This window comes from Polyodon spathula, chromosome 15 (assembly GCF_017654505.1).
Source record: "Polyodon spathula isolate WHYD16114869_AA chromosome 15, ASM1765450v1, whole genome shotgun sequence".
NCBI classification, from domain to species: Eukaryota; Metazoa; Chordata; class Actinopteri; order Acipenseriformes; family Polyodontidae; genus Polyodon; species Polyodon spathula.
This window is the reverse complement of record NC_054548.1, coordinates 14,335,916-14,358,791: the sequence shown is the minus strand read 5'-3', so window position 1 is coordinate 14,358,791 and position 22,876 is coordinate 14,335,916. Positions and strand designations below refer to the sequence as shown.

The 22,876-nt window shown below is 36.7% G+C and overlaps 1 protein-coding gene across 2 annotated transcripts; it reads left to right on the top strand.

Moving 5' to 3' along the window:
* The first annotated feature begins 239 nt into the window (after positions 1-239).
* LOC121328122 (cytochrome b-245 heavy chain-like) lies at positions 240-18,327 on the top strand. 2 transcript variants are annotated; one of them, XM_041272621.1, is made up of 13 exons: positions 240-350; positions 446-538; positions 963-1,073; positions 5,686-5,770; positions 6,465-6,610; positions 7,164-7,345; positions 9,790-9,919; positions 10,903-10,995; positions 12,328-12,476; positions 13,405-13,567; positions 14,064-14,210; positions 16,436-16,560; positions 17,265-18,327. In XM_041272621.1, exons 1-13 carry the CDS (start codon positions 306-308, stop codon positions 17,389-17,391), a joined length of 1,596 nt encoding a protein of 531 aa, XP_041128555.1. In that variant the 5' UTR covers positions 240-305; the 3' UTR covers positions 17,392-18,327. The 2 variants fall into 2 exon arrangements, with proteins under 2 accessions (XP_041128555.1, XP_041128554.1); XM_041272620.1 differs by having other exon boundaries at positions 241-350; positions 12,223-12,476.
* Positions 18,328-22,876: the final 4,549 nt, after the last annotated feature.

The following is a 22,876-nucleotide window of genomic DNA, read 5'->3' as shown; positions in this document are numbered from 1 at the left end:
CTCAGAATAATTATTATCAGAAGTAATTGTGCCACACTTGTTATTTTCAATTGCATGCATTCATTGATTATTTTGGCAAAGGGGAACCAAATGTTATTGAGATTAACATTGTATTCAATGACTGCGTGCTTGCGAGCAACTCACTCAAATAAACTGAACTGTATGAAGGAGGGGAATGCGCAAACACACTCGTATCAGTGTAAGGGAAGGGGATTACACCACTACTATCTTTTTCACTTCCTTGTGAGGCAGTTATATTGCCAGCTGCAGTGCTGAGCACCAGAATCAGTTCATTTCCTTTCAGCATGGGCAACTGGGTGGTAAACGAGGGACTTTCTATCTTAGTCATTGTAAGTATTAGTAAAATGCATGGTTATAATTATTGTTATTTTTTTTTATCACGTATAGACATGTTAACAATACACATTGGTCTCTTTTGTTTCAGTTGGTATGGCTTGGGATCAATATATTCCTCTTCGTGTATTATTATATAGTCTACCTAGATGAACGGTTCTACTACACAAGGGTCCTGATTGGGGTAAGTATGTTTTAGCACTGTTTTGTATATTTTTTCAGTGCTTATTCCATTATTCATCAAACTGCAAACCAAGAAGCAGCCTGTCTGTGTGACAAAGATGCAGGTTTTCCAGTTGAGGTGGAGATTAAATCCTTTTGGAGCAATAGGCTTAAACGCTAGTAAATCAAAGTAAAATTGGAAATATTATGTGTAGCAATTCTGTATTTTTTGTGTTAGAATTTAAACGAACCAATGCCATTTTAGAATTTAAAGAAACAAAATACACTTTCAAGGAAAAAAAAAGTGTTTGATTCTGGTAAACCAGAAGTACTACAGTTAAATAATTAGGTACAACTCTGTATTTACTTCATATACAGTAATTCAGAGTCCAACTACTGTTATATTGTTATTGCTAAATAAATGCTGCTTCATTGTACCTTTCTAGGATGCATTATCCTGGGCCCGGGCTCCTGCAGCCTGTCTGAATTTCAACTGTATGCTCATCCTTCTACCAGTCTGCAGAAATCTACTGTCCTTCGTCAGAGGATCTTGTAAAGTAAGAAAGACACTTTTTTGTGTTTTTTCAATGTTAAGATGCTTTTACATTGGTTCAGAGCTGCTCTTCAGTTCTAGTTACCTAGGACTGAATGTAATATAAATGTTCTGATCAGCTACCTTTAGATCAAGTTTGCTTTTATACTGTTGGCAATAGATATGTAGCTGTGCACTACCTGCCCTGGTATGAAGACACTATGTTACATATGTCGATGGCAAATAGAACTAAAAAACAGTTCCAAAACTCAAGTGAAACCACCTTAGCAAAGGCTTAAACAATGATTTGAGTATACATTTAAATCTCAAATCAGGAATTTAAATTTTAGTCACAACCTTTATCCATAAATAATACACAATTCATGAAACAATTCTAGGATCAAATGTTAAAAACGTGAAATCCTGTTTTGTAACTGCTTGTAGATTCCTGTTACTCTTCAAAACTACTAAATGCATCCTCTGCAGCTAAACAAGAGGGAGCACAATAAACACAGATGAGTCAAATTACTCAAAAGCAGCATCAAACGCCATCCCATTGTCTAGCTCCAATCAGAACATGTAATTTACATTAGTAATAGGTACAATAACAGGGGGACCTGTAATAATGTTAATACATCTAATGAATCTTAAAGCATGTGCTCAATGTTGTTTGTTTCCAGTCACAGTTGTTTGAATGTAACAGTCTTGCAGCATTAGTTAAATCTTTCAAAACTATCACGGGTTCGGTCAAGCCTCTTCGTTTCCTGTTACAGATTAAACATTCATGTTCCTCTCTATTTTCACCTCTTTTGAAACTCAGATTGCATAACCCAACATGAATATATTTAGATGAAAATGAAATTGATAATTCTATTTAAAAAGGAAGGGATGAGATTTACTTTCAATCAATTCAATCAATTCAATCGACACAGCGCTTACTGTATCATTTAGTAATGCTGGGTTTTTGTGTATGGAAAGAAAGAAAGAAAGAAAGAAAGAAAGAAAGAAAGAAAGAAAGAAAGAAAGAAAGAAAAGAGGAGAACATGTTGAGGAAACAATTTCAGAGTTACTTAGTTGTTTGCTTCTACTGTAGTTTTGTATTTTAAAAAGAATTACAGGTGCTTTTTTTTTTTTTTTTTTTTTTGAATGTATTTTGTAGAATGTATTAAGTAGAATTAAGAATTGCTATGTAAACATGACAGTCATATGGTTAAACTAGTGCATCAATACTGTATCTTTTCAGTTATGTTTGAAAGATCAATAATCCATAATAAATCATTGTAAGCTACATTGACGTCATTGGGAAATAACTATTTCAAATTATATGACATTACATTCACCCAAATTCACAGACCCCTCAAAATGTGATGCTGATATTCCATAGTTTGTATTTTCTGTAGAGTATGAGGGACCAGCCTTCCCATAAGTTCAGAAACATGTAGATGTACAGTGATGGGATGATATATGTTGGTGTGTCATGTACTGTGCCATAAATAAATATGTATGAGGAAGTGTGAAAGGTCAAGTAATAAAAAAAAAAAAAAAAGAAACAAGTGCATATTTGTAATAGAATAATGAAACCACGGGCAATACAGTAGCAGTATATTTATGCATGTTTAGCGGTGCAAATCCATATTTTCTGTGTGGTGTTTCAAATGCAAGCAGTTTTTTTAAGTGTAGTGTACGAAGACTTAAACATTCTGAATTCAAATTTTAAGTCTATTTTAGTATTTGGAATGTTTAACTCCACAGTTAATTTCACTAAAATGCAAATCAGCATTACTATACTCCTTTACTTTATAGAAAAATACCTTAAAACAACTTTTGTTCAATTTCTTTTGATTTTTATTCTCGGATACTTGAATAAATCTAAAGTTTTTGCTTTTTTTTTTTTTCTTTGCTCTCTTCTGCGGCAGTCTCTATGGTTGCGGGAATGTTTTTTTTTTTTCCTGTTTAATCTAGTTCCCTTTCATACACTATAGAAATCAAAAGCTGATTGGTTAGAAAGGTTGTGATGGGTGCTTCCGTTGAATATAATTACTCCTTCCACAGGGACAGCTTTCCGGGTTCTTAAAATAAATAAAGACATAAATCGGATGGTTTGATCATTTTATTTATAACCCTAGGTCTGTAATGTATTTATTAGGCTAGCGCATTAATGCTTGTTTTTTTTTTTTTTTTTTTTTTAATAGTTTGACCCAATCAGGGCTATCCTGAAGAATAATTAGTCTCGTTTTTACATGAAGGGATGTAAACTAATAAACATGCTCCCTGGGTAGAATTGTACACAGTTGTTGTTGTTTTTTTTAAATAGTTTTGCCAACGTAAGATGTATAATTGAGTATTTAAAGTTGTGATGCGTCCTAAAATATTATCTTGAGAAAGAAGAATATTGTCAAATATCGAAAACTGCAATAAAACACACATCTTAGATTTATCTATCAGACTATTGTAAAATAAAGTAAATAATAAAATGCCACCATGACAATCCAGCATATTAGATTCTGAGGTAAAAATGAACTGTGTTTACATTATATAGTCTCCTTCTTGATGGAAGCGGTCTGTTGATATAAGGAGTTGTCCACAATTATCAACTACAGTCATGTATTCTGGTATCTGCAGGCATTACCTTTGAATAAACCCAGTGAAAACACTGAGAGGGTCCTCATAATCGCGCAGTAAGAGGACAGACAGCAAGTGAAAGATTATATTCAAATGCAACCTGAAACATAGGAAGCTAGGATTAAATAATAACATAAAAGCTTGGTTAAGATTGGTACAAAACCAAGGCAGTTATCATGTTCACAGTGTAGTGTGTGACAGACCATTAAATGAAATGCATAATGTATATTATAGTAATACATATCATAATACTAGATACTGTACTTTTATGGAACACTGGTTCTATCCATGTATATTTATTATACTGCTGGAACAAACATTGTATTTTCATGTTCAAATATGTGTTCAGGATTCAGACATGTATTTGAATATGTGTTCATTTGCAATGCTTTGTCAAAGTCAAAGTCAAATATCCCAGAAATAAGAAAGGTCTACCTTTGCCCTTGTGAATAAATCACAAACCAAAGGATGTCTACAGTAGTTACAGTTTCATCTGGACTTGGTTTATTGACAGCTAGAAGTAAATAGAAGACCAGGAGTGGCTGCTTGATCTTCTTCTATTTTTTTTATTTCTATACAAGTCCCACACAAAGCTATTTTTTCCATTGCTAATTTAGAAACTGTTGCCAGCTTCTGACAAGGTGATAAATCAATGAAGGCAAAACAGGTTGTGATATGTATTTCTTATTTCTGACTGAGACATTTTTTTCCCCTTTGAATTCATGTAAACAAGTATTAGTCCCTGTGGCAGAGCAGAGCTCTGCCCTTTAGAAATTGGCAGTTATGGGGTTAAATTCCCCTACCTGCTTGGGTTTATTGTGTTCAGGTGGCTGGGGTTGATTAGTTAATTAGAGTAATTAACGATCAATCTGCACCCAGCCACTTGACATAAAAGGAGGCCTCAGTTTCCCATTAGGGAGAGAAGGGAGCTGAGGAAGCAAGCTGGTGCTGGTGCTGGTGCTGGTGCTGGTGCTGGTGCTGGTGCTGGTGCTGGTGCTGGTGCTGGTGGTGTTCTGAGTGCTGGTGACCGACGACCGTGCTGGTGCCTTCCTGGATCCTAGCGGGTCCTGGATCCTGGATCCTGGTGCTGGATCCTGGATCCAGTGAAGGCATCGCCCAGCCTGGAAACCTTTATTTTTGTAAGTCTTGTTCTGTGTCTTTCTATTTGTGGTTAAATACCTTTGTTTTGGCCCTTGTGCCCTTTTCTTTTGTGTTTATTTATAATAAAAGTATTATTTTTTTGAACTGCAGTCTTTCTCTGGGCCTCTATCCACTCGCCAGCCTGTCACAGTCCCACAATTCAATTATTATACTGTATATATTATTACTAAGACTGAGAAAATGTACCATACAAAACTACTATTACTAATAAGTGTTTGCAAAATGAATTCCTGTCCAATATATGAATCCTGAGCAGTATCAGTGGATTTGTTTTTTGGTCAAGGTACTTTGAGAGGTGAACAAAGAGGCTATTTTGACCTATTAAGGTAATAGGAACCAAGCTTGTACTGAGGTAATTGTCTAAAAAAGATGTATCCAAATCTGCTGTCATGACAAAGTAAAAAAGAGAGAATCAGATTGGTATTCTATGACCTTGACCTGGAGGTCAAAAGTCAAAGGTTTCCCTCAATCCTTGTATATGCCTTAATCTACCTGTGTGACAATGACCTCCAAAACCTGCTTAGTTTGCGAGCTATGGAGTATGATAAATGAAAGCATCGTTTTACTATCTGCCCCACTTTGCCGGCTGCATACCTGATTGAACAATAAAAATAAATAAATAAATAGTATGTTACTATGATAATCAAGAACATACTTTACTAATAACGCACATTATTTAAAGAGTGGCAGCAACACGTGGGGACACAGAGCTATATTTTTCTGAACCCCGCTACTTACTCTTTAAGCTATAACACCCAACAAAGAGGGATAGAAGCTTGTGTGGTTTGTGGCCATTGACGTATCATCAAGGTTTCATTGTATATGCTTGTTTTGTTTGTTTGTTTGTTTTTCAGTGCTGCAGTCGGAACATTATGAGACAGCTGGACAGAAACATCACCTTTCACAAACTGGTTGCTTACATGATAGCCTTTCACACTGGTAAAGTTCTTGTCTTTTAATTTCTTTTAGATTCAACCCCTAGCGCACACTCTATTGTAATAAGGTATTGTATTGTTAGTGCACAGTGTTTATCACAAATCGCCACATTTGTTCAGAATGAGTCAGTACTTAGTACAGTACAGTTGTATTGTTGAGCACTGCTGGTCACACCCACATGTTACTAAAGCCCTGTTGTGTTTTAACTGTGCTTCAATGGATAGATAAAAAGAGCTCACAATGTGTATGGTGTTAATCACAAACGAAATTCATTGGTGAGGATTACAGGGATGTTTTATTATAATGTGTGATTCAAATGTAGTAGAGACAACTGATGTGCTGTGAAGATACAAACTTCGAGCAGCCTTTCTTCATTCCCAAACATTTCTTAATGTATGTGCATTTCTGTTCAAAGATGATCTATTCAAGGTATGAATAGTCTATACATGCAATATAAAATGTCAATATGAATTTAATTTACATTTATTTTTCACTAATTACAAGCTTGAAAAGGTTAGAGTTACATGATAAAAACTCAGTGTTGTATACTCCCAAAATGGTAGACCATGTAATTTGTGTTATACCAATATAAATCCAGCAACTTAGACCTGGAATCCAGTACATATTTTAATGTTATGTGATGAGATATAGGTTTTATAATAACATGTCTCTAACACTGTTATTTTTTTGTCCACAGCTATACACATTATAGCTCATTTGTTTAACTTTGAGAGGTTCATGGACGCCCAGTTGGAAAAAAGTAAAACTATTGCATATGTGCTTTCACAGATTGGCAATGGAGATAATAGGCTTTATTTGAACCCTATAAGAACAAATGATACAGTAAGTTTTGTTTTTTCCCCAACACAAATGTACATTTGCAAGGTGTAGTTTTACCTGCAAGACCATGTAATTAAATCTGTATCAAAGACAGCCACTCAGTAACCACTCAGGAGAACTCCTTGTGCCAGTATGTTTATTCTCACGCTAACTCACTTGCAAGCTAAAACTGACACTTTGTGAGCGTAGGATAATATCTAGCAGGACGTAGAGTCAATATTTCTTCCTGTTGATGTCTTTATATGACTGATAAAAAAGTTTATAAATGACTGCATGGTGCATTCCAAAGAAGTGTCACCCCTTAATACCCCCACCACTGAAATCATTCAAACAAGGATCTTTTATTACAACTCGTAACAGTACATGTCAGTTCTGAAAGGAAGTGGCATTGAGACCTGTTAAGATTGATTGAACAGACCCCCACCTGTATGTATAAGACCACCTGTCAATGGAGACCCCTTTAGCAATCACTGAATGACATATATGATGTTTTTGGCAGTTACAGTTTGATGTTTTCATTGTTACAATGATTAACAATTTGATTTTCCTCTTAAAGAATCCAACATTTGTGGCTTTCACAACCGTGGCTGGACTAAGTGGAGTTGCCAGTACTTTAGCTTTAATCTTAATTATTACGTCATCCATGGAGGTCATCCGGAGGTCTTACTTTGAGGTCTTCTGGTTTACCCATCATCTCTTTGTCATCTTTTTCATTGGGCTGGTCATTCATGGAATCGGGTATGTCAATTTAAGTACAGTGTTCCAGAACCCAGGTACCAACCACTGCCACCACTGGGTTGGTGCCTGTCATTTAATGTACCCAAAAGGTTTAAATGAATAACAATGTATTGATTTCAGGACATTTCAGGACAAGAGCCCTTCTTCAGCTATCTAAAAAGAAAAGTAAACACAGTGCAGTAAACTTCTACACAGCTAAAGTCCTGAAATAAGTGATTTTGTAATCATTTAAACCTTTTGTGTGCATAAACACACAAAAAAAATAAAAAATATATATATGTGTGTGTGTGTGTGTGTGTGTGTGTGTATATTATGTGTGTGTGTGTGTGTGTGTGTGTATATATATATATATATATATATATATACACACACACACACACACACAGTGCCTTGCAAAAGTATTCAGACCCCTGACCAATTTTCTCATATTACTGAATTACAAATGGTACATTGAAATTTCGTTCTGTTTGATATTTTATTTTTAAACACTGAAACTCAGAATCAATTATTGTAAGGTGACATTGGTTTTATGTTGGGAAATATTTTTAAGAAAAATAAAAAACTGAAATATCTTGCTTGCATAAGTATGAAACCCCTATGCTGTGGAAGCTCCCATTTTGCACCGATGAAAGAAATTGCCCTAACGAGGACACAATTACCTTACCATTGGCCTCCACCTGTGAACCATTAAAGTTGCTGTCACATTTTCTGGATAAAAACCCCACTGTTGAAGGATCATTGGTAAGGCTGTGAATCTGAAGGAAAATGAAGACCAAAGAGCATTCTACAGAAGTTAGAGATAAAGTAATACAAATGCATAGATTAGGGAAAGGGTACAAAATAATATCCAAGTGTTTGGATATCCCAGTGAGCACAGTTGGATCAATAATCAGGAAGTGGAAGCTGCATCACACCACCCAGGCACTGCCAAGAAAAGGCCGTCCCTCAAAACTCAGCGCTCAAACAAGAAGGAGACTTGTGAGAGAAGCCACAGAGAGGCCAACAATCACTTTGAAGGAGCTACAGAGTTCAATGGCTGGGAGTGGAGTAATGGTGCACCAGTCAACCATATCAAGAGCTCTGCATAACACTGGCCTGTATGGGAGGGTGGCAAGAAAGAAGCCGTTACTCAAAAAGTACCATCAGAAAGCACGTCTGGAGTTTGCCAGAAAGCATGAGAGTGACCCAGCTGTGATGTGGGAAAAAGTTTTGTGGTCAGAGGAGACCAAGATAGAGCTTTTTGGCCAAAACTCAAAGCGCTATATATGGCGCAAACCTAACACTGCCAATGCCTCAAGACACACCATCCCTACAATGAAGTATGGTGGTGGCAGCATCATGCTGTGGGGATGCTTCTCATCAGCAGGGACTGGGCATCTTGTTACAATTGAAGAATGGATGGAGCAAAATACAGGAAAATACTGCAAGAGAATCTGCTTCAGTCTGCTAAAAAACTGAAGCTTGGGAGGAAATTCACCTTTCAGCAGGACAATGATCCCAAGCACAAGGCCAAAGCAACATTGGAGTGGCTCAAGAACAAAAAGGTGAATGTCCTACAGTGGCCCAGTCAAAGTCCTGATCTCAATCTCATTGAGAATCTGTGGCACTATTTGAAAATTGCGGTCCACAAGCGTCGTCCAACCAACCCGAACAACCTGGAGCAAATCTGCCAAGAAGAACGGGCCAAAATCACTCCGACACTGTGTGCAAAGCTGGTACATGCTTACCCCAAAAGACTTAAAGCTGTTATTGTAGCGAAAGGTGACTCTACCAAATATTAATGTGTGGGGGTTGAATACTTATGCAAGCAAGATATTTCAGTTTTTTATTTTTCTTAAAAATATTTCCCAACATAAAACCAATGTCACCTTACAATAATTGATTCTGAGTTTCAGTGTTTAAAAATAAAATATCGAACAGAACAAAATTTCAATGTACCATTTGTAATTCAGTAAAATGAGAGAATTGGTCAGGGGTCTGAATACTTTTGCAAGGCACTGATATATATATATATATATATATATATATATATATATATATATATATATATATATATATATATATATATATATATGAAATTTTGCTAAGTTACCAAGATTAGGGTAGTCAGTGTCATGGTTAGCAGGTTTCTGGCTATGCCAAGTTGTCGTCCTTGTCTGGAGATCCGTCACCTCATCTCTCTACAGTTGCCCAGTGAACTCAAACAGACACCTGCAAGGCTGACCTTTGTCTTCCAGAGGCCACTAGCTCCTCTATATACTGTCAAACTCCTGGGTGTAAAGTGGTGATTGGCTCTGAGAAAATAAACTAAATTGGTTGCATTTTACAATATAGCAGGTTTGAAAGTTCCTCGGTGGTTCATACGTATGAGTTTTGAGAGTTCTTCTGTCTGCTTTTTAAATCACGTTCATCTCATATCTTTTTGTTTTGTGTTTTGTCCTTAGGGAAATAGTACGTGGCCAAACTGCAAGCAGCGTTCTTCTAAACAAACCAAGCGACTGTGAATCTCAATATGAAAACTGGGGGAACATCCCTGAATGTCCCATACCTGAGTTCACAGGAAACCCTCCAATGGTATGTACTATTGGTTATTTGTATGTATACTCAAAACAAACTACAGCTCAATCAGTTTGAGCATTTGTCTTCTTATAAATATAACAAATCGTTATCAATAAAACCTTGCTTTGTTCTATATATATGAACTATATATTATATACAATGTAGTATATAGTGTGTAAGTGTGTCAATGTGTCCCACCCCTGTGTGCATTTGTGTTATATGTTACGTGTGGTGTGTTAATGTTGGTGTATAGTCATTGATACACGGGATATAAATGGGTCTGTGTAGCACAAGTAATTTAAAATATATTTGTATTTAGGCACGAGGATTGCACATCACTCCATGTGCAGATTAAAAAGTATATAGTGTGTGTTCACAGGAGTGCACTAATTTAATTCACGTGCAGTTGTACCTAGATTCCAATTGAATGATTGATTAGCAATCGAGTCTCAGTACAGCTGCATAAAAGCAGCATGTTTTCACTCACTCGGGGTTGTGTGTTCGGTGAGTGGAGAATGGGAATGGATACGGAGGTAATAGCAATTAATAGTAAATCAAAACATCAGCTCACTGTGTTTGTCTGTGTAGTCCGTTTTTTGTTTGTCTCTTTGTTTTGGCTACCAGTGCCATGTCCTGTGTTTTGTTTGTCTTTCAACCTTTAATTTTCTGTTTGTTCATTTATTAAATGCTGAGCACAAGGAAGCGCTCAGCTTCACCAAACCCCCTTTCTCTGTGTCTGTTCTGTGTTGATCCTTGTTTCTGGTCTGATGTCACTCACTACAGCCATCTTTGTGACAGTATGATATAACATATAACTGATCTCTCATGTGGTGGATATCAGCTTGTATCATACAGCACCCTGTGCAATATTCGAATTAAACATTGTAGATGATCTTAATATGATGGAATTTTATACAAACTACTGATGCAAAGATAGAAACAAATAATACAAAATAAACTGTAAGTTAATTTAAAGTATTTTTAATTGTTGATTTTAGACATGGAAGTGGGTGATTGGCCCCATGGTTTTGTACATGTTTGAAAGGTTGGTGAGATTCTGGCGCTCAAAACAAAAAGTCGTCATCACAAAGGTTTGTATTGAACTTTACTTGATCAAAATTAACAGTTTATTTGGTTTGATTTAAATGCAGCCAGTTCCACATTCAATTAAGGATTCCAAAGTGCATATTTTTGTTCTGCATAAAACAAAAGTAGTCTATTGTCATTGAACTCCAATACGGTTTTAAGTGTTCCTGTACATTTAAACATTGATAAATGTAAATACACTGTAATTGTACATGTGGTTACATAGTAAATACACAACCACTTGTGTAAATATAGTTTGAATACAAACTGACAACATGTTTGAGGAGGCAAACCTAACATTATCTTCTTGTAATGACTAGAAATAGGTTATATTTATTGTGCGATGATGAGAAAACATTTAATGAATAAGTCATCAGGGAATTGAGACATATTGATGGTGTAACCCTGAATATATTTGGAAAGTTTAACAGAAAACCGTCCCACATATCCTGTTGCAAGACATTCCTTGTTACACAGCAAATAGGATAGGGTTGGTTTTTTAATTTTTTTTTATTCTAGTTTCATATTGACCAAGACCTTTCCTTGTGGTTTTAGATAAGACAGTTGCTAGCAGATATGCCTTATTTAAATGTTGCTATTTTAACTTCAACCCTGTTTAGTCAATTTAGTTCTAGTTTTCCAGCCTTATGTTTTGAAGAGTTAATAATGTACAAGTGTAGTCTCCAAGAGCTTTATAAATAAAAAAAAAAAACTAAAACAAAGCAAGATTGTAATGTAGCATCCCTTTTGTGGTAGTCCTGACCCCCACACACACACAATGAAAATGTGTACTGCATACTTTTTTAATGACTGTTTTTCAAAATATGAATTTATCATACAAACTAAAGTACATGTATTCTGTAACATAAAACAAATCTGCCTGTTGCCATGAAGGTGTTAGTCATAAGACCATGGTTAAATGTATAAACAAGTGCTCATCCAGTTCCAAGTAATTGCTTGATCTCAAAATGGTCAAATATGGTTTTAAAGGATCCTAATCATACATCAACAACATGTCTAGGTAACCCATTTCATACCCTCTGCCACACTTTTATAGAGGGCTAATACTATAGGTTTGATTGGCAAGACAGCACAAATTATAGAAAATAAGCATGGCACAGACACAGTGTGATGAATCTTTACAGTTTCAGCTGCCCAGGGTGGCCCTACGCCCAATCAATAGTGTTATAGCCGCTGTTTCTGTTTCTTTATGCATTGTTGTTGTATTGTAGGTGGTTATTCATCCTTCCAAAACACTTGAGCTGCAGATGAAGAAGAAGGGGTTCAAGATGGAGGTTGGCCAGTATGTTAACCTTCAGTGCCCCTCTGTCTCCCAGCTGGAGTGGCACCCCTTCACCCTGACGTCTGCCCCGGAAGAAGATCACTTCAGTGTTCACATCCGAATAGTTGGCGACTGGACACAGCAGCTGTTTGAGGCTTGTGGGGGTGAAAAAAAGGAGTTCCAAGAAGCATGGAAGCTGCCAAAGTAATCATTAGGTTACGTTATTCTTTAAGGAAGTCTATAGTGTTGCAGGTGCCAAGGCAAAGAGAATTGTAACACTACACTATAAAACTAACAGGAAACAACAGAGTTGCAGGAAGGAGCAGTTCAATTATTGTTCTGATTGTTTTTAAAATGTTATAATGTTCAAATGCTCCCTGAAAATGTGCCTTTGTGAGCCTCAAAACAGGGTCTTAATATTGTTGACAGGAGTGTATGTGTTATATAGTTTTCAATATTTGAAATAAAATGTTTCTATGAGGCTTATATATTTGAGGCTTATAAATTCTGGAATCCTTGTTAGATTTATTTGAAAAATGTTATAGGGCTTCATAATGGCCAGGGAACAGTTACTGATGAGTTCTTCCCTATAAGCCTCAGCTACAGCTTAGATTTGCATACTATGTGCAATTGATAAAAGCTGAGACAGAGTGCTCGTTACTGTGACAGAGTTTCTTTGTCATGGAGGGTGCTCTTTCCCGTTGTTACTGGAGAGGGTTTTGGAAGAGGGAAGTGGTTGTAGTTTTGCTTAATATTGAAAGAGGGAAGTAAGAACAAAACGTTAATCGATTTCAATGACTAGTATCAATGATGAACTAAAGACATCCCCAAAAAACAAAACCTTGCAGAAATATTAGCAGATCACAGCATTGCTGGAGTTGGAAATTATAGTGTTTATGTGTGGTGCTATTCTGCTAATGAACTCATGTACCATCATTACTTAGTACAGAACCATTGCGTTGCCATTGTGGTGTTAGTTGTTGTAATGGTACAAGACCATATACAAAAATGTTGCCCACTGGAAAGGAAAACAGTCTTATACCGTTTGAGAAAGGGTCATCTGTCCTCCCAACAGACCTGCATGTTACAACCTGCAAAGAAACTCACCCTTACTGTCTGTATCCTCTTCCAGAATGGCTGTTGATGGACCCTTTGGTACGGCCAGTGAGGATGTGTTTCGATATGAAGTGGTCATGCTTGTGGGGGCTGGAATTGGAGTCACTCCATTTGCTTCTGTCCTCAAGTCGGTCTGGTACAGATACTTCAACAACGACACCGGTTTAATACCTAAAAAGGTCTGCTGTGAAAACTAGATTGCTTCATTAAAAAAAATACCATTCTGCATGTTTGAAGAACACCCCCTTAGTAATTAACTAACCACTGCAGTAATGTATACACATGCACTTGGCAACACTGATAGTGTTTATATTGCCCTCTGCCATAGTCATACAACCATTACTGCACTGCTCCACTCATAGAGATATACACATACTGTAAATATGACATGCATTCCATTCATAACATTGATTCCAATGCTGCTTGGAGAGCACATTATCTATGATAACAGATCATAATTACATTGCACACAGCAGATGGGCTGTTGACATAGTGTTCAAATAATCAGTGTTTTACTGTATTTAGAAACCAAACATGTACATCATTTGGGGTGTTATGAGATGGAGCTGATCCGTGTGACATGACAGAGCTGTTAGTTGGTTTGTCACAAACTGGTGATAGTGATGCTGCAGTACTAATCTCTACATTTTGTCACCTCTCTGCTGTAAACTGCAGATCTACTTTTACTGGCTGTGCAGAGAGACCAACGCGTTTGAGTGGTTTGCTGATCTATTGCAGTCCCTGGAGACTCAGATGCTGGAGAAGGGCAACGCAGACTTCCTAAGCTACAGAATCTATCTGACTGGCTGGGATGAGGCTCAGGTAACAACTTATTCTCACTGTTATACGCCTTAAAGTTTACCATGGTGAAATCATAAGTGTAATACACCGCAGTGAAAGCATTGTAAAGCCCAGAGAGTTATGGTAAAGCACACTAAAAAATGTTAAATATAATGTATAAACATGGAAAGACTGTGCTCTATTCCCGCACACAAAGCAAGCACTTCTACTGAAAAAAATAATAGCACCCAAAGGCAGCAGTTAAAAGTGTCTGTACTCTCAAGGCAGTTTGACGTTCCAGTCTGTGCGTTCTCGTCTGGGTTGGTCACCCATGCTTCAAAAAATAGGTGCAACATTGTTGTGCTGTATGTAAATGTATAAGAGAACTAGAGATCGAAGGGGGTAGAAAGCTGACTTGTACTATTTCAAGTATTACCAGTTTTGTTGCTAGTTCCTTCTTTTTCTCGCTCTGTTTAATGTTGTAATTTCATTAACTGTTGGATGTGGTATTATTTGAGTACAGGTATAAAGGTTTTGGGGCCTTACTAACAGTAGCATTTAGACTGTTCTCTTTATTGGTTTTATTTTTAGCTTTCACTGAAAAAATTGTTATCTAAATCTTCAAAACATTCCAGCCAAAAAAAAAAAAAAAAACACATTATGTGCAACTGGAATTTCTGACCCCCCTGAAACTGTAATTTTGAATAGGTGCTTTCCATTTACTAATTCACAGTTACCATGGTTGCAGGGATGGTAGAAATCACGTTTGCAAAACCTTAATGAAAAATGTAGCTTTCCCTGATGGTATAAAATATGTCTTTATGCTTTTTTTTTCTCTCCCAACTAAGCCTGTAGCGGAGTGTTCCTCGCCTTTGTTTATATTATTATTTGTAATATTTTTTGCGGCTCGGAGGAAAAGCCGCCACTATTATTTGTTAGAATATTGTTTTGTATTTTTGATTTTAAAAACCTTGTGAGGATGCGTGACTGATCAGCTACTGATTGTTTAACTAGCTGACAGTCACGCATCCTTATTAAATGCGTGCTTTTCTTGTTTGGAGGAAGAGTGTTCGGAGAGTGGTGAATTAGGTTGGAGACAGAAGGTAAAATAACTGAGAAATATAACAATTACTAAGCGTGCTGGCTTGTAAACACGAGCACAATGCTTATTTGTTATTTGTTTGGTCAATGCGTCTTTTAGTTTGTGTAATTTTGTGTTTGTTTAAATATTATTTAACAAAAGAGTGTTTCAGTTTTGCCCCACCCTTACCTGTTTGTTTTGGTGTCTGTTTTTGGTCTGATGTCACCCCCTGCAGCCTTCCTGTTCACATGGCCCAAAGATTTTATACACACAAACATATCTCAAACCCCTTTTGAAAACTCTATTAACCATAATATAAAGATTGCAGTGATGAGTAAGATAAGAAGTACCAGTTATAAATCTTATAGCAGAATGGTATAAAGCACCAAACTTCCCCAAAGCAGCTTTCAAAGCCATTTTGTAGAGAATGTCACCATAATCCAGTACTGGAAAAACAGCATCTGGACCAGAGTATACCTAGCAGAACATGTGAAACATGATTTATTGCAAAAGAGAAAACCAATTCTAGATTTAACTTTAGATTGAACTTTATCAATATGGGTTTCAAAAGACAAAGCACTGTCCAATTAAATATGCCTAATTAAAGTGGTCTAACATTTTCACGAGGGTCTATTGTTTCTATATCATTGATAACAGGTCTACACATTTCTTAAAACAATTTAAAACTAATTTTTAGAGTTAGGGACATTTCAGACTTACAAACAATGTCCATTCCCAAGGTGCTTGTAACTTTGAGGTTCTGATATATTACAGAAGGCTGACTGCCTACAGAGACAGTAGTAGAAGCAGTGTGTGAATTCAAAAACAAAGCTGCTACTATAGTTTTAGATGGATGGGGTCATAAATACGAGGATGCTTTATTAGTTTGTTTTAGTTAGTTATATTCACACATTCTGTTAACAGCCTGAGCTAAAGGAAAATGTATTCATTCATTGGCAATTATATTTAAACACTGTTAAAGGCATGCTAACCTAGGTTTTAAAATGATTTCTTAACACTGGTAATATTACTTCTGCCCAACCTTTTTCTGTTGATCTTTTGGCTTTTATGCTCAATTAAGAATATTCTGATATTTCAAAGACTAGTTTCATTTAGTTTGGGGGCGGTTTCTCTCCAGGGTGCTTGAATTCGTCTTTTTAAGCTTTGTTGCTTTTGTTTTTTAAAGGCCGCCCATTTTACTGTCCATCACGAAGAGGAGAATGATCCAATAACAGGACTCAAGCAGAAAACACTTTACGGCCGACCCAACTGGGAGAACGAATTCAAAACCATTGCAGGCAACCATCCAGGGTAAGCTCATTATGGAAAATGACCAGAGAGCTGATAAATATACTGGTTTGTTTTGGGTTTTTTCGCATTTGAATACATTTTGCTATCATCTTATTTACCTTAAACATGTCTGTATTCAAGGTAAGTTTCTCTTAGAACCTATATGTATTATGATTGTTTAAAATTACCCTGTGTACCTTATACCTGCCCCAGCCACCTTTTAAAAGCTGAACCTGGTAAATTTGCATTGTAATTTAGAAGTGTACTATGCTTGTACTTTTCATTCACCTACCAATTCTCTTTTAAGCATTTAAACCTATTAATCTGTGATTTGCCATGCTTTAACTTTTACTATGCTTTACTACACTTTGCTATGCTTTTACAATAATACAGCCCACTAGCCCTGTTCTGAAGATACTTGCGATGTGTGTTCTCCATTTACATAACTGATGCTGGAAGCGTGGGAGGGATGTGAGTCAGCTTCTTAACTGACAGTAGTCCTAGTTGAATCTGGTTTATCTCCCATGATGTTTACCTGTTAGAGTCCACCCCCCAATCAGCAGGCTGGGATTGACGGATTGCATGGCAGGTTCCCCTTTTCTCCCATGGGAAAAGATGTAACTTGTTACAGTTACTGCAATAAAACACAGTCTGTTATGAGTATAAGGCAGTGGATGCATACATTATTCTAGTTTAATTGGCATGTTTTTTTTTTTTTTCACCAGTGCCAGGATTGGAGTGTTTTTATGTGGCCCTGAGGTTCTTGCGAAATCCCTGAGCAAGCACAGCATCAACTACTCGGACGCTGACCCGCGAGGAGTGCACTTCATCTTCAACAAGGAGAACTTCTAACCACTGCCTGATCGAGGAGGGGGAGTGGGAGAGTAGGGCCTGTACTTGCTTAGGCTCTTAAATATTCAAGCTGCTCAGCTGTGAGCTGCTGCCTACAGCAAACATGCTGGCACTGAGCAAAATGGTGCTTTGCTTGTTTAATCTGTTTCATTGCAAATGGAATGTTAATTATCTGTGAAAGTGTGCAAACTGGTTTGAAGGATGTTTAGTTAATCTAAGTTTTTATTTCATTTCTAAAACTTTAAACTTGTGCTTTTATCAGAAGGGTTACTGTTGGGATGAAAAGCTATCACTGTAGCCCTGCTATTTGTATATGCCCTGCATTGGTAAGCTTGACATAAAAGGCCATATGTCATTTTTATTTTATTTTGTATTGTTTTTAAATGTGTGTAGCTATAGAGGGGCCGGAGGTTGATTTGTATAAACGTACCTAAAAAATTAACCTGGAAAACATGGAACATTTGTTGTTTAAGTTGAAATAGAGTACACTTTAAATCCACTTTCTAAATCTTTAAAATGAGGTTTTGTAGAGCTCATATTCACCTATCTACTATTAAAGACATAGACTCCCATTTTTCACCGTACTGTAATAAGACATGACTGCTTTATTTTATAAGGTGGGGGAGATCCTGCAATCATAATTTCAGCATTTACACCTGTTTCATATTGTAATTAGACTAAAAACCTCTACACTGGTTGTACATTCCACCAGTTTTTAATTTGTATTTTAATATTTGCTGCTTTGCTACGTCTAAAAAAGCCTGTTGAAATCTGGTATTACAGGCTTGAAAACAGTTTTAAGCAGCCATTATCCTCACCTTTTTGTCATATTTCAAATTTAGAATTTAGTCATGGCAGGGATATGTACACTCAGGAGTCACATTCAGGAGTTACAATATATATCGATGTTATGAGCATCAACAATTTACTCAAAGCCTCCACTAGTGTTTTCCACTATTATAACAACTTTGACTGTTATTAATACAGCTTAGTTTGAGTGAGAAGAAACCAAGCTTATCATTTAGCAATCTTTAATTCAGAATCTTCAAAAACTTGTGATCAGAACTCAAAGTAAACTAAACATGAGCATGAACATGTTATAGTAGCTAATCCATCACATTTACCCAGTGGTTCTCAACAGGGGAGGGGGTAGAGGGGATGAAGGGGCGAAGGAAGCATCCAAAAAAAAAAAAAAAAAACTTTTATTTTTTTTATACATGACATGACGTTCTCTAGATGGTGTGGGTTAATTCTATGATAGTATTAAAGCAGGTTGATTAAAAATGTATAAGACTTTTGCACAGTAGTATATGTTAGTGACAAACTTGTTCTTGTATTCTGTGGTATGTTGATAGAGATTAAAAAAAAAAGGTTTATACAGTATTTTCTAAATGGGAGATTACAGTATTAAGACTTAAGATGCCTTTATTATACAGGCACAACAAAAGCTTTTGCGGGGTATTTTGCATTCTTTATACTCCTTAGGCATTGCATGCACATATATATATATATATATATATATATATATATATATATATATATATATATATATATATATATATGCACACACACACACACACACACATTATATATATAGTACTGTGCAAAAGTTTTAGGCAGGTGTGAAAAAATGCTATAAAGAATGCTTTCAAAAATAGACAAATAAACTTACTGCAGCAGATAAAAGACACATCATGCTTACTTCCCTTCACAATCGGAAGATGTCCAGCGATGCCATCAGCTCAGAATTGGCAGAAAAAATTGGCAGTGGGACCCTGGTATACCCATCTACTGTCTGGAGAAGTCTGGTCAGAAATGGCCTTCATGGGAGACTTGCGGCCAAAAAGCCATACCTCCGACGTGGAAACAAGACCAAGCGACTCAACTATGCATGAAAACACAGGAACTGGGGTGCAGAAAAATGGCAGCAGGTGTTCTGGACTGATGAGTCAAAATTTGAAATATTTGGCTGTAGCAGAAGGCAGTTTGTTCGCCGAAGGGCTGGAGAGCGGTACACGAATGAGTGTCTGCAGGCAACAGTGAAGCATGGTGGAGGTTCCTTGCAAGTTTGGGGCTGCACTTCTGCAAATGGAGTTGGGGATTTGGTCAGAATGAATGGTCTCCTCAATGCTGAGAAGTACAGGCAGGTACTTATCCATCATGCAATACCATCAGGGAGGCATCTGATTGGCCCCAAATTTATTCTGCAGCATGACGACGACCCCAAACATACAGCAAGTCATTAAGAACTATCTTCAGTGTAAAGAACAAGGAGTCCTGGAAGTGATGGTATGGCCCCCACAGAGCCCTGATCTCAACATCATCGAGTCTGTCTGGGATTACATGAAGAGAGAGAAGCAACTGAGGCTGCTTAAATCCACAGAAGAACTATGGTTAGTTCTCCAAGATGTTTGGGCCAACCTACCTGCCGAGTTCCTTCAAAAACTGTGTGCAAGTGTACCTAGAAGAATTGATGCTGTTTTGAAAGCAAAGGGTGGTCAAACCAAATATTGATTTGATGTAGATGTTTCTTCTATTCACTCATTTTCTATTCTCGCATTTTGTTAATTGATAAATATAAACTATTAACATGTCTATTTTTGAAAGCATTCTTATTTTACAGCATTTTTTCACACCTGCCTAAAACTTTTTCACAGTACTATATATATATACACACTCACACCTGAGTAGGTAGGAAAATAACTGATTAACATCTTGGCAGCGCTGTGCAGAGAAGTGACCTGCAGTGAAAGGAGCGAGTTTAGATTTTAGCTTAGTAACCTCTTACCATCCTGTTTTCTCAGTACATATGGTAGCTTTGACAGTTCCTCTGTCAGTGTCTTGTGTTCCTCAATACTTACAGAAATGTGTGAAGAAATAGTTTACCACAATGACCCATGACCAAACTCCCAATCCATTTATTGCAACAGGTCAAATGAAACATCACATTTTAAAACACTGTTTCCCTTTTTTTGTTAAATGCATCTCAAAATCATGTTCTGTGAACATGGCTTAAAAAAACTGTTACACTAAAACAAGCATAGACGTGGACATAGCAGTCAATGCTCTGATTTACTGGTTCCAAAAACAAACTTATTTGGGAGGCACTGGATTTACAGGATGGAGAATGGAAACTCAAGTACCCACAAAGTTAAATCCGTTACAGTTTACTGATTTGACACTGGATTAGATGTGCTAATAATGGGTTCATTCCTTACTACACTACTGTATCTGTAATTTAACCAATATGCTTGTATCATGGTATATTCTAGTACAACAGCCTGCAGCATATTTTAATGTTAAAAACTGGTAATAATCAACTTATAATAGTTAAAGGCTTATCTTGGCTGAGGGCTTGTCTTGGTTGGGAAGCTATGCACTGGTCTTTGCACACCCATACACAGAAGATGAAAATCACCTGATGCTAGTTAATCCACTCATGCTTCAGAGAACCCGATCAGCCATGCATCTGATGAATCAGGGGGTCAGGACTTTCCAGGCAAGTTCAGTGAGTGTGGTAGATGACTGGCTTGACAGTCAGTTTATGATTTATGTTTTTTTTTTCTTCATACATACATATACAAAATAGTCAAAACACAACTTTATGTACAAAATTTCAGTACCATAGTATATGGTATGATTATTATCTTTTATTAACAGCGTGTCATATATACTATGGAAGCATGAAGAGGACATTAATACTCAGCAGATCGCACATTAAAGAGACATTTCATGTTATCCAGTTTTAAAGTTTCTTCAATGCAAAACAGCAAGCTATCACAATCCTGAATATAACTGAAGCTTTATTAAGGCTGAAGTATTACATATTTTTGCAGTGTTTACAAATCTACTCATTAATGCATCACAGAGAATACAATAATACCACAAACCAGTTTATTTCAACTAAGTGTAAGAATTAACATATCCAGTTAATACAAGCTGCAGGTTAAAATGATAAATTACTGCAAATTGCAACAAAAAGAATGCTTTGAACATTAAAAAGGGAAACAAAGTCATCCACCTAGTGTGATTGCTCGTATCGGTATTTCATATAACATTACTCAAATGGCAGTTACACTATAGCTTTCTGATTTATTTACTCATCAAATCAATTTATTTGTATATTGAATTGGTTAACCAAGACTGCAGAGGTATTTGCAAAGTCATCTCTATTATAGCTATTGCTCCCAGGTCTGCTAGAAGAAAGTTCATGGTTCACTATTAAAGCATGTGTATGTGCAAGACAGCCCCCTCCTGTTCACACACATCTGTTCCTTGTTCTACTCCTCTCAAAACCCTGACTATATAACCGTATACAGTTATTTGGCAAATAGGGGGTTATCTTGTTATGCTTTTAGGAAGCTCTCTTCTCTTTTGAGAATAGCATTTAGAGGGTTGATTATTTCTGATTTGGTAACTTTACAGGGCTGTGATCATTCACATGTAGACCTTTCAATCCATTCCAATCCAGGCCCTTGTACTAACCAAACTGTTAGTTATTTAATCTAGGTCCAATTTAACAGCTTTTTTGAACAAGGCTCTGGACTGCTCAATTCAATAGTCAAGGACGTGGCTGGAACAAGTTCCTGGACTGGAATACATTGAAACAGCCACAAGTGAATACCACTGTTGTAGGGTATACATGTTTTGTACACAACCTCCTACTGGGGTTTTTAAAAAAAATAATCCATCTAATTAGATATAAAACATTTCCAATTGAGCCGAGAGGTGTTTGTGCCTCTGCTGTGTGTTAAAGTAATGCAAAGTTACAAAATATGACTTTGTTGTCAGATCCAAATGAAAAATGTATCCCTGATGGCATTATAACATTATATTTATAGTTAAGCACTAGTTAATACTAATTCTACTTAATTTCCCGGCTGCCAACTGGCAATTCAGACACTATCAAGCTTTGTACTGTAATAAAATAACAGTAGATACAATGTATATAAGGTTTAATAGCCTATGCTTTTCAAGAGAAGTGAAAAATTACAACAACATAGCAGGGCTGAAACAGAAAAAAAATGTGTATTTTACTTAGAGATGCACTGAATCCAGGAATCAGTTTCAGATTCGGCCTGAATAACTACTTTTTGAGCAGGGTTCGGATTCGGCCGAATACTTTGTGAACCAAGTCAGAATCCTACATCCGCCCAGACGCACATCCACTTCAATACATTCCCCCCAGTGTGTGCAGTTCTTTGAATAAAAGACACGAATCTGGTATTGAATGTAACTGTTGTATTTAATAACAAGAACATGTTTGATGAACTCTGTCGTAGCTTTCAACTCCATAAATTACTAGGGGTGCACGCACTAAACACGTCACTCAGACGCTGAATGCAAAACCCCCACCCTGAACACAACAGCACATCACATCACACTTTTCATGGAGTAAAGTTATGCAGTAAACCTGTAATATATAGTAACAGTAAACTGTTGTAGACTTTTGGGCTTTGTTGCTTTGTCTGTCAAACGTGTTCTA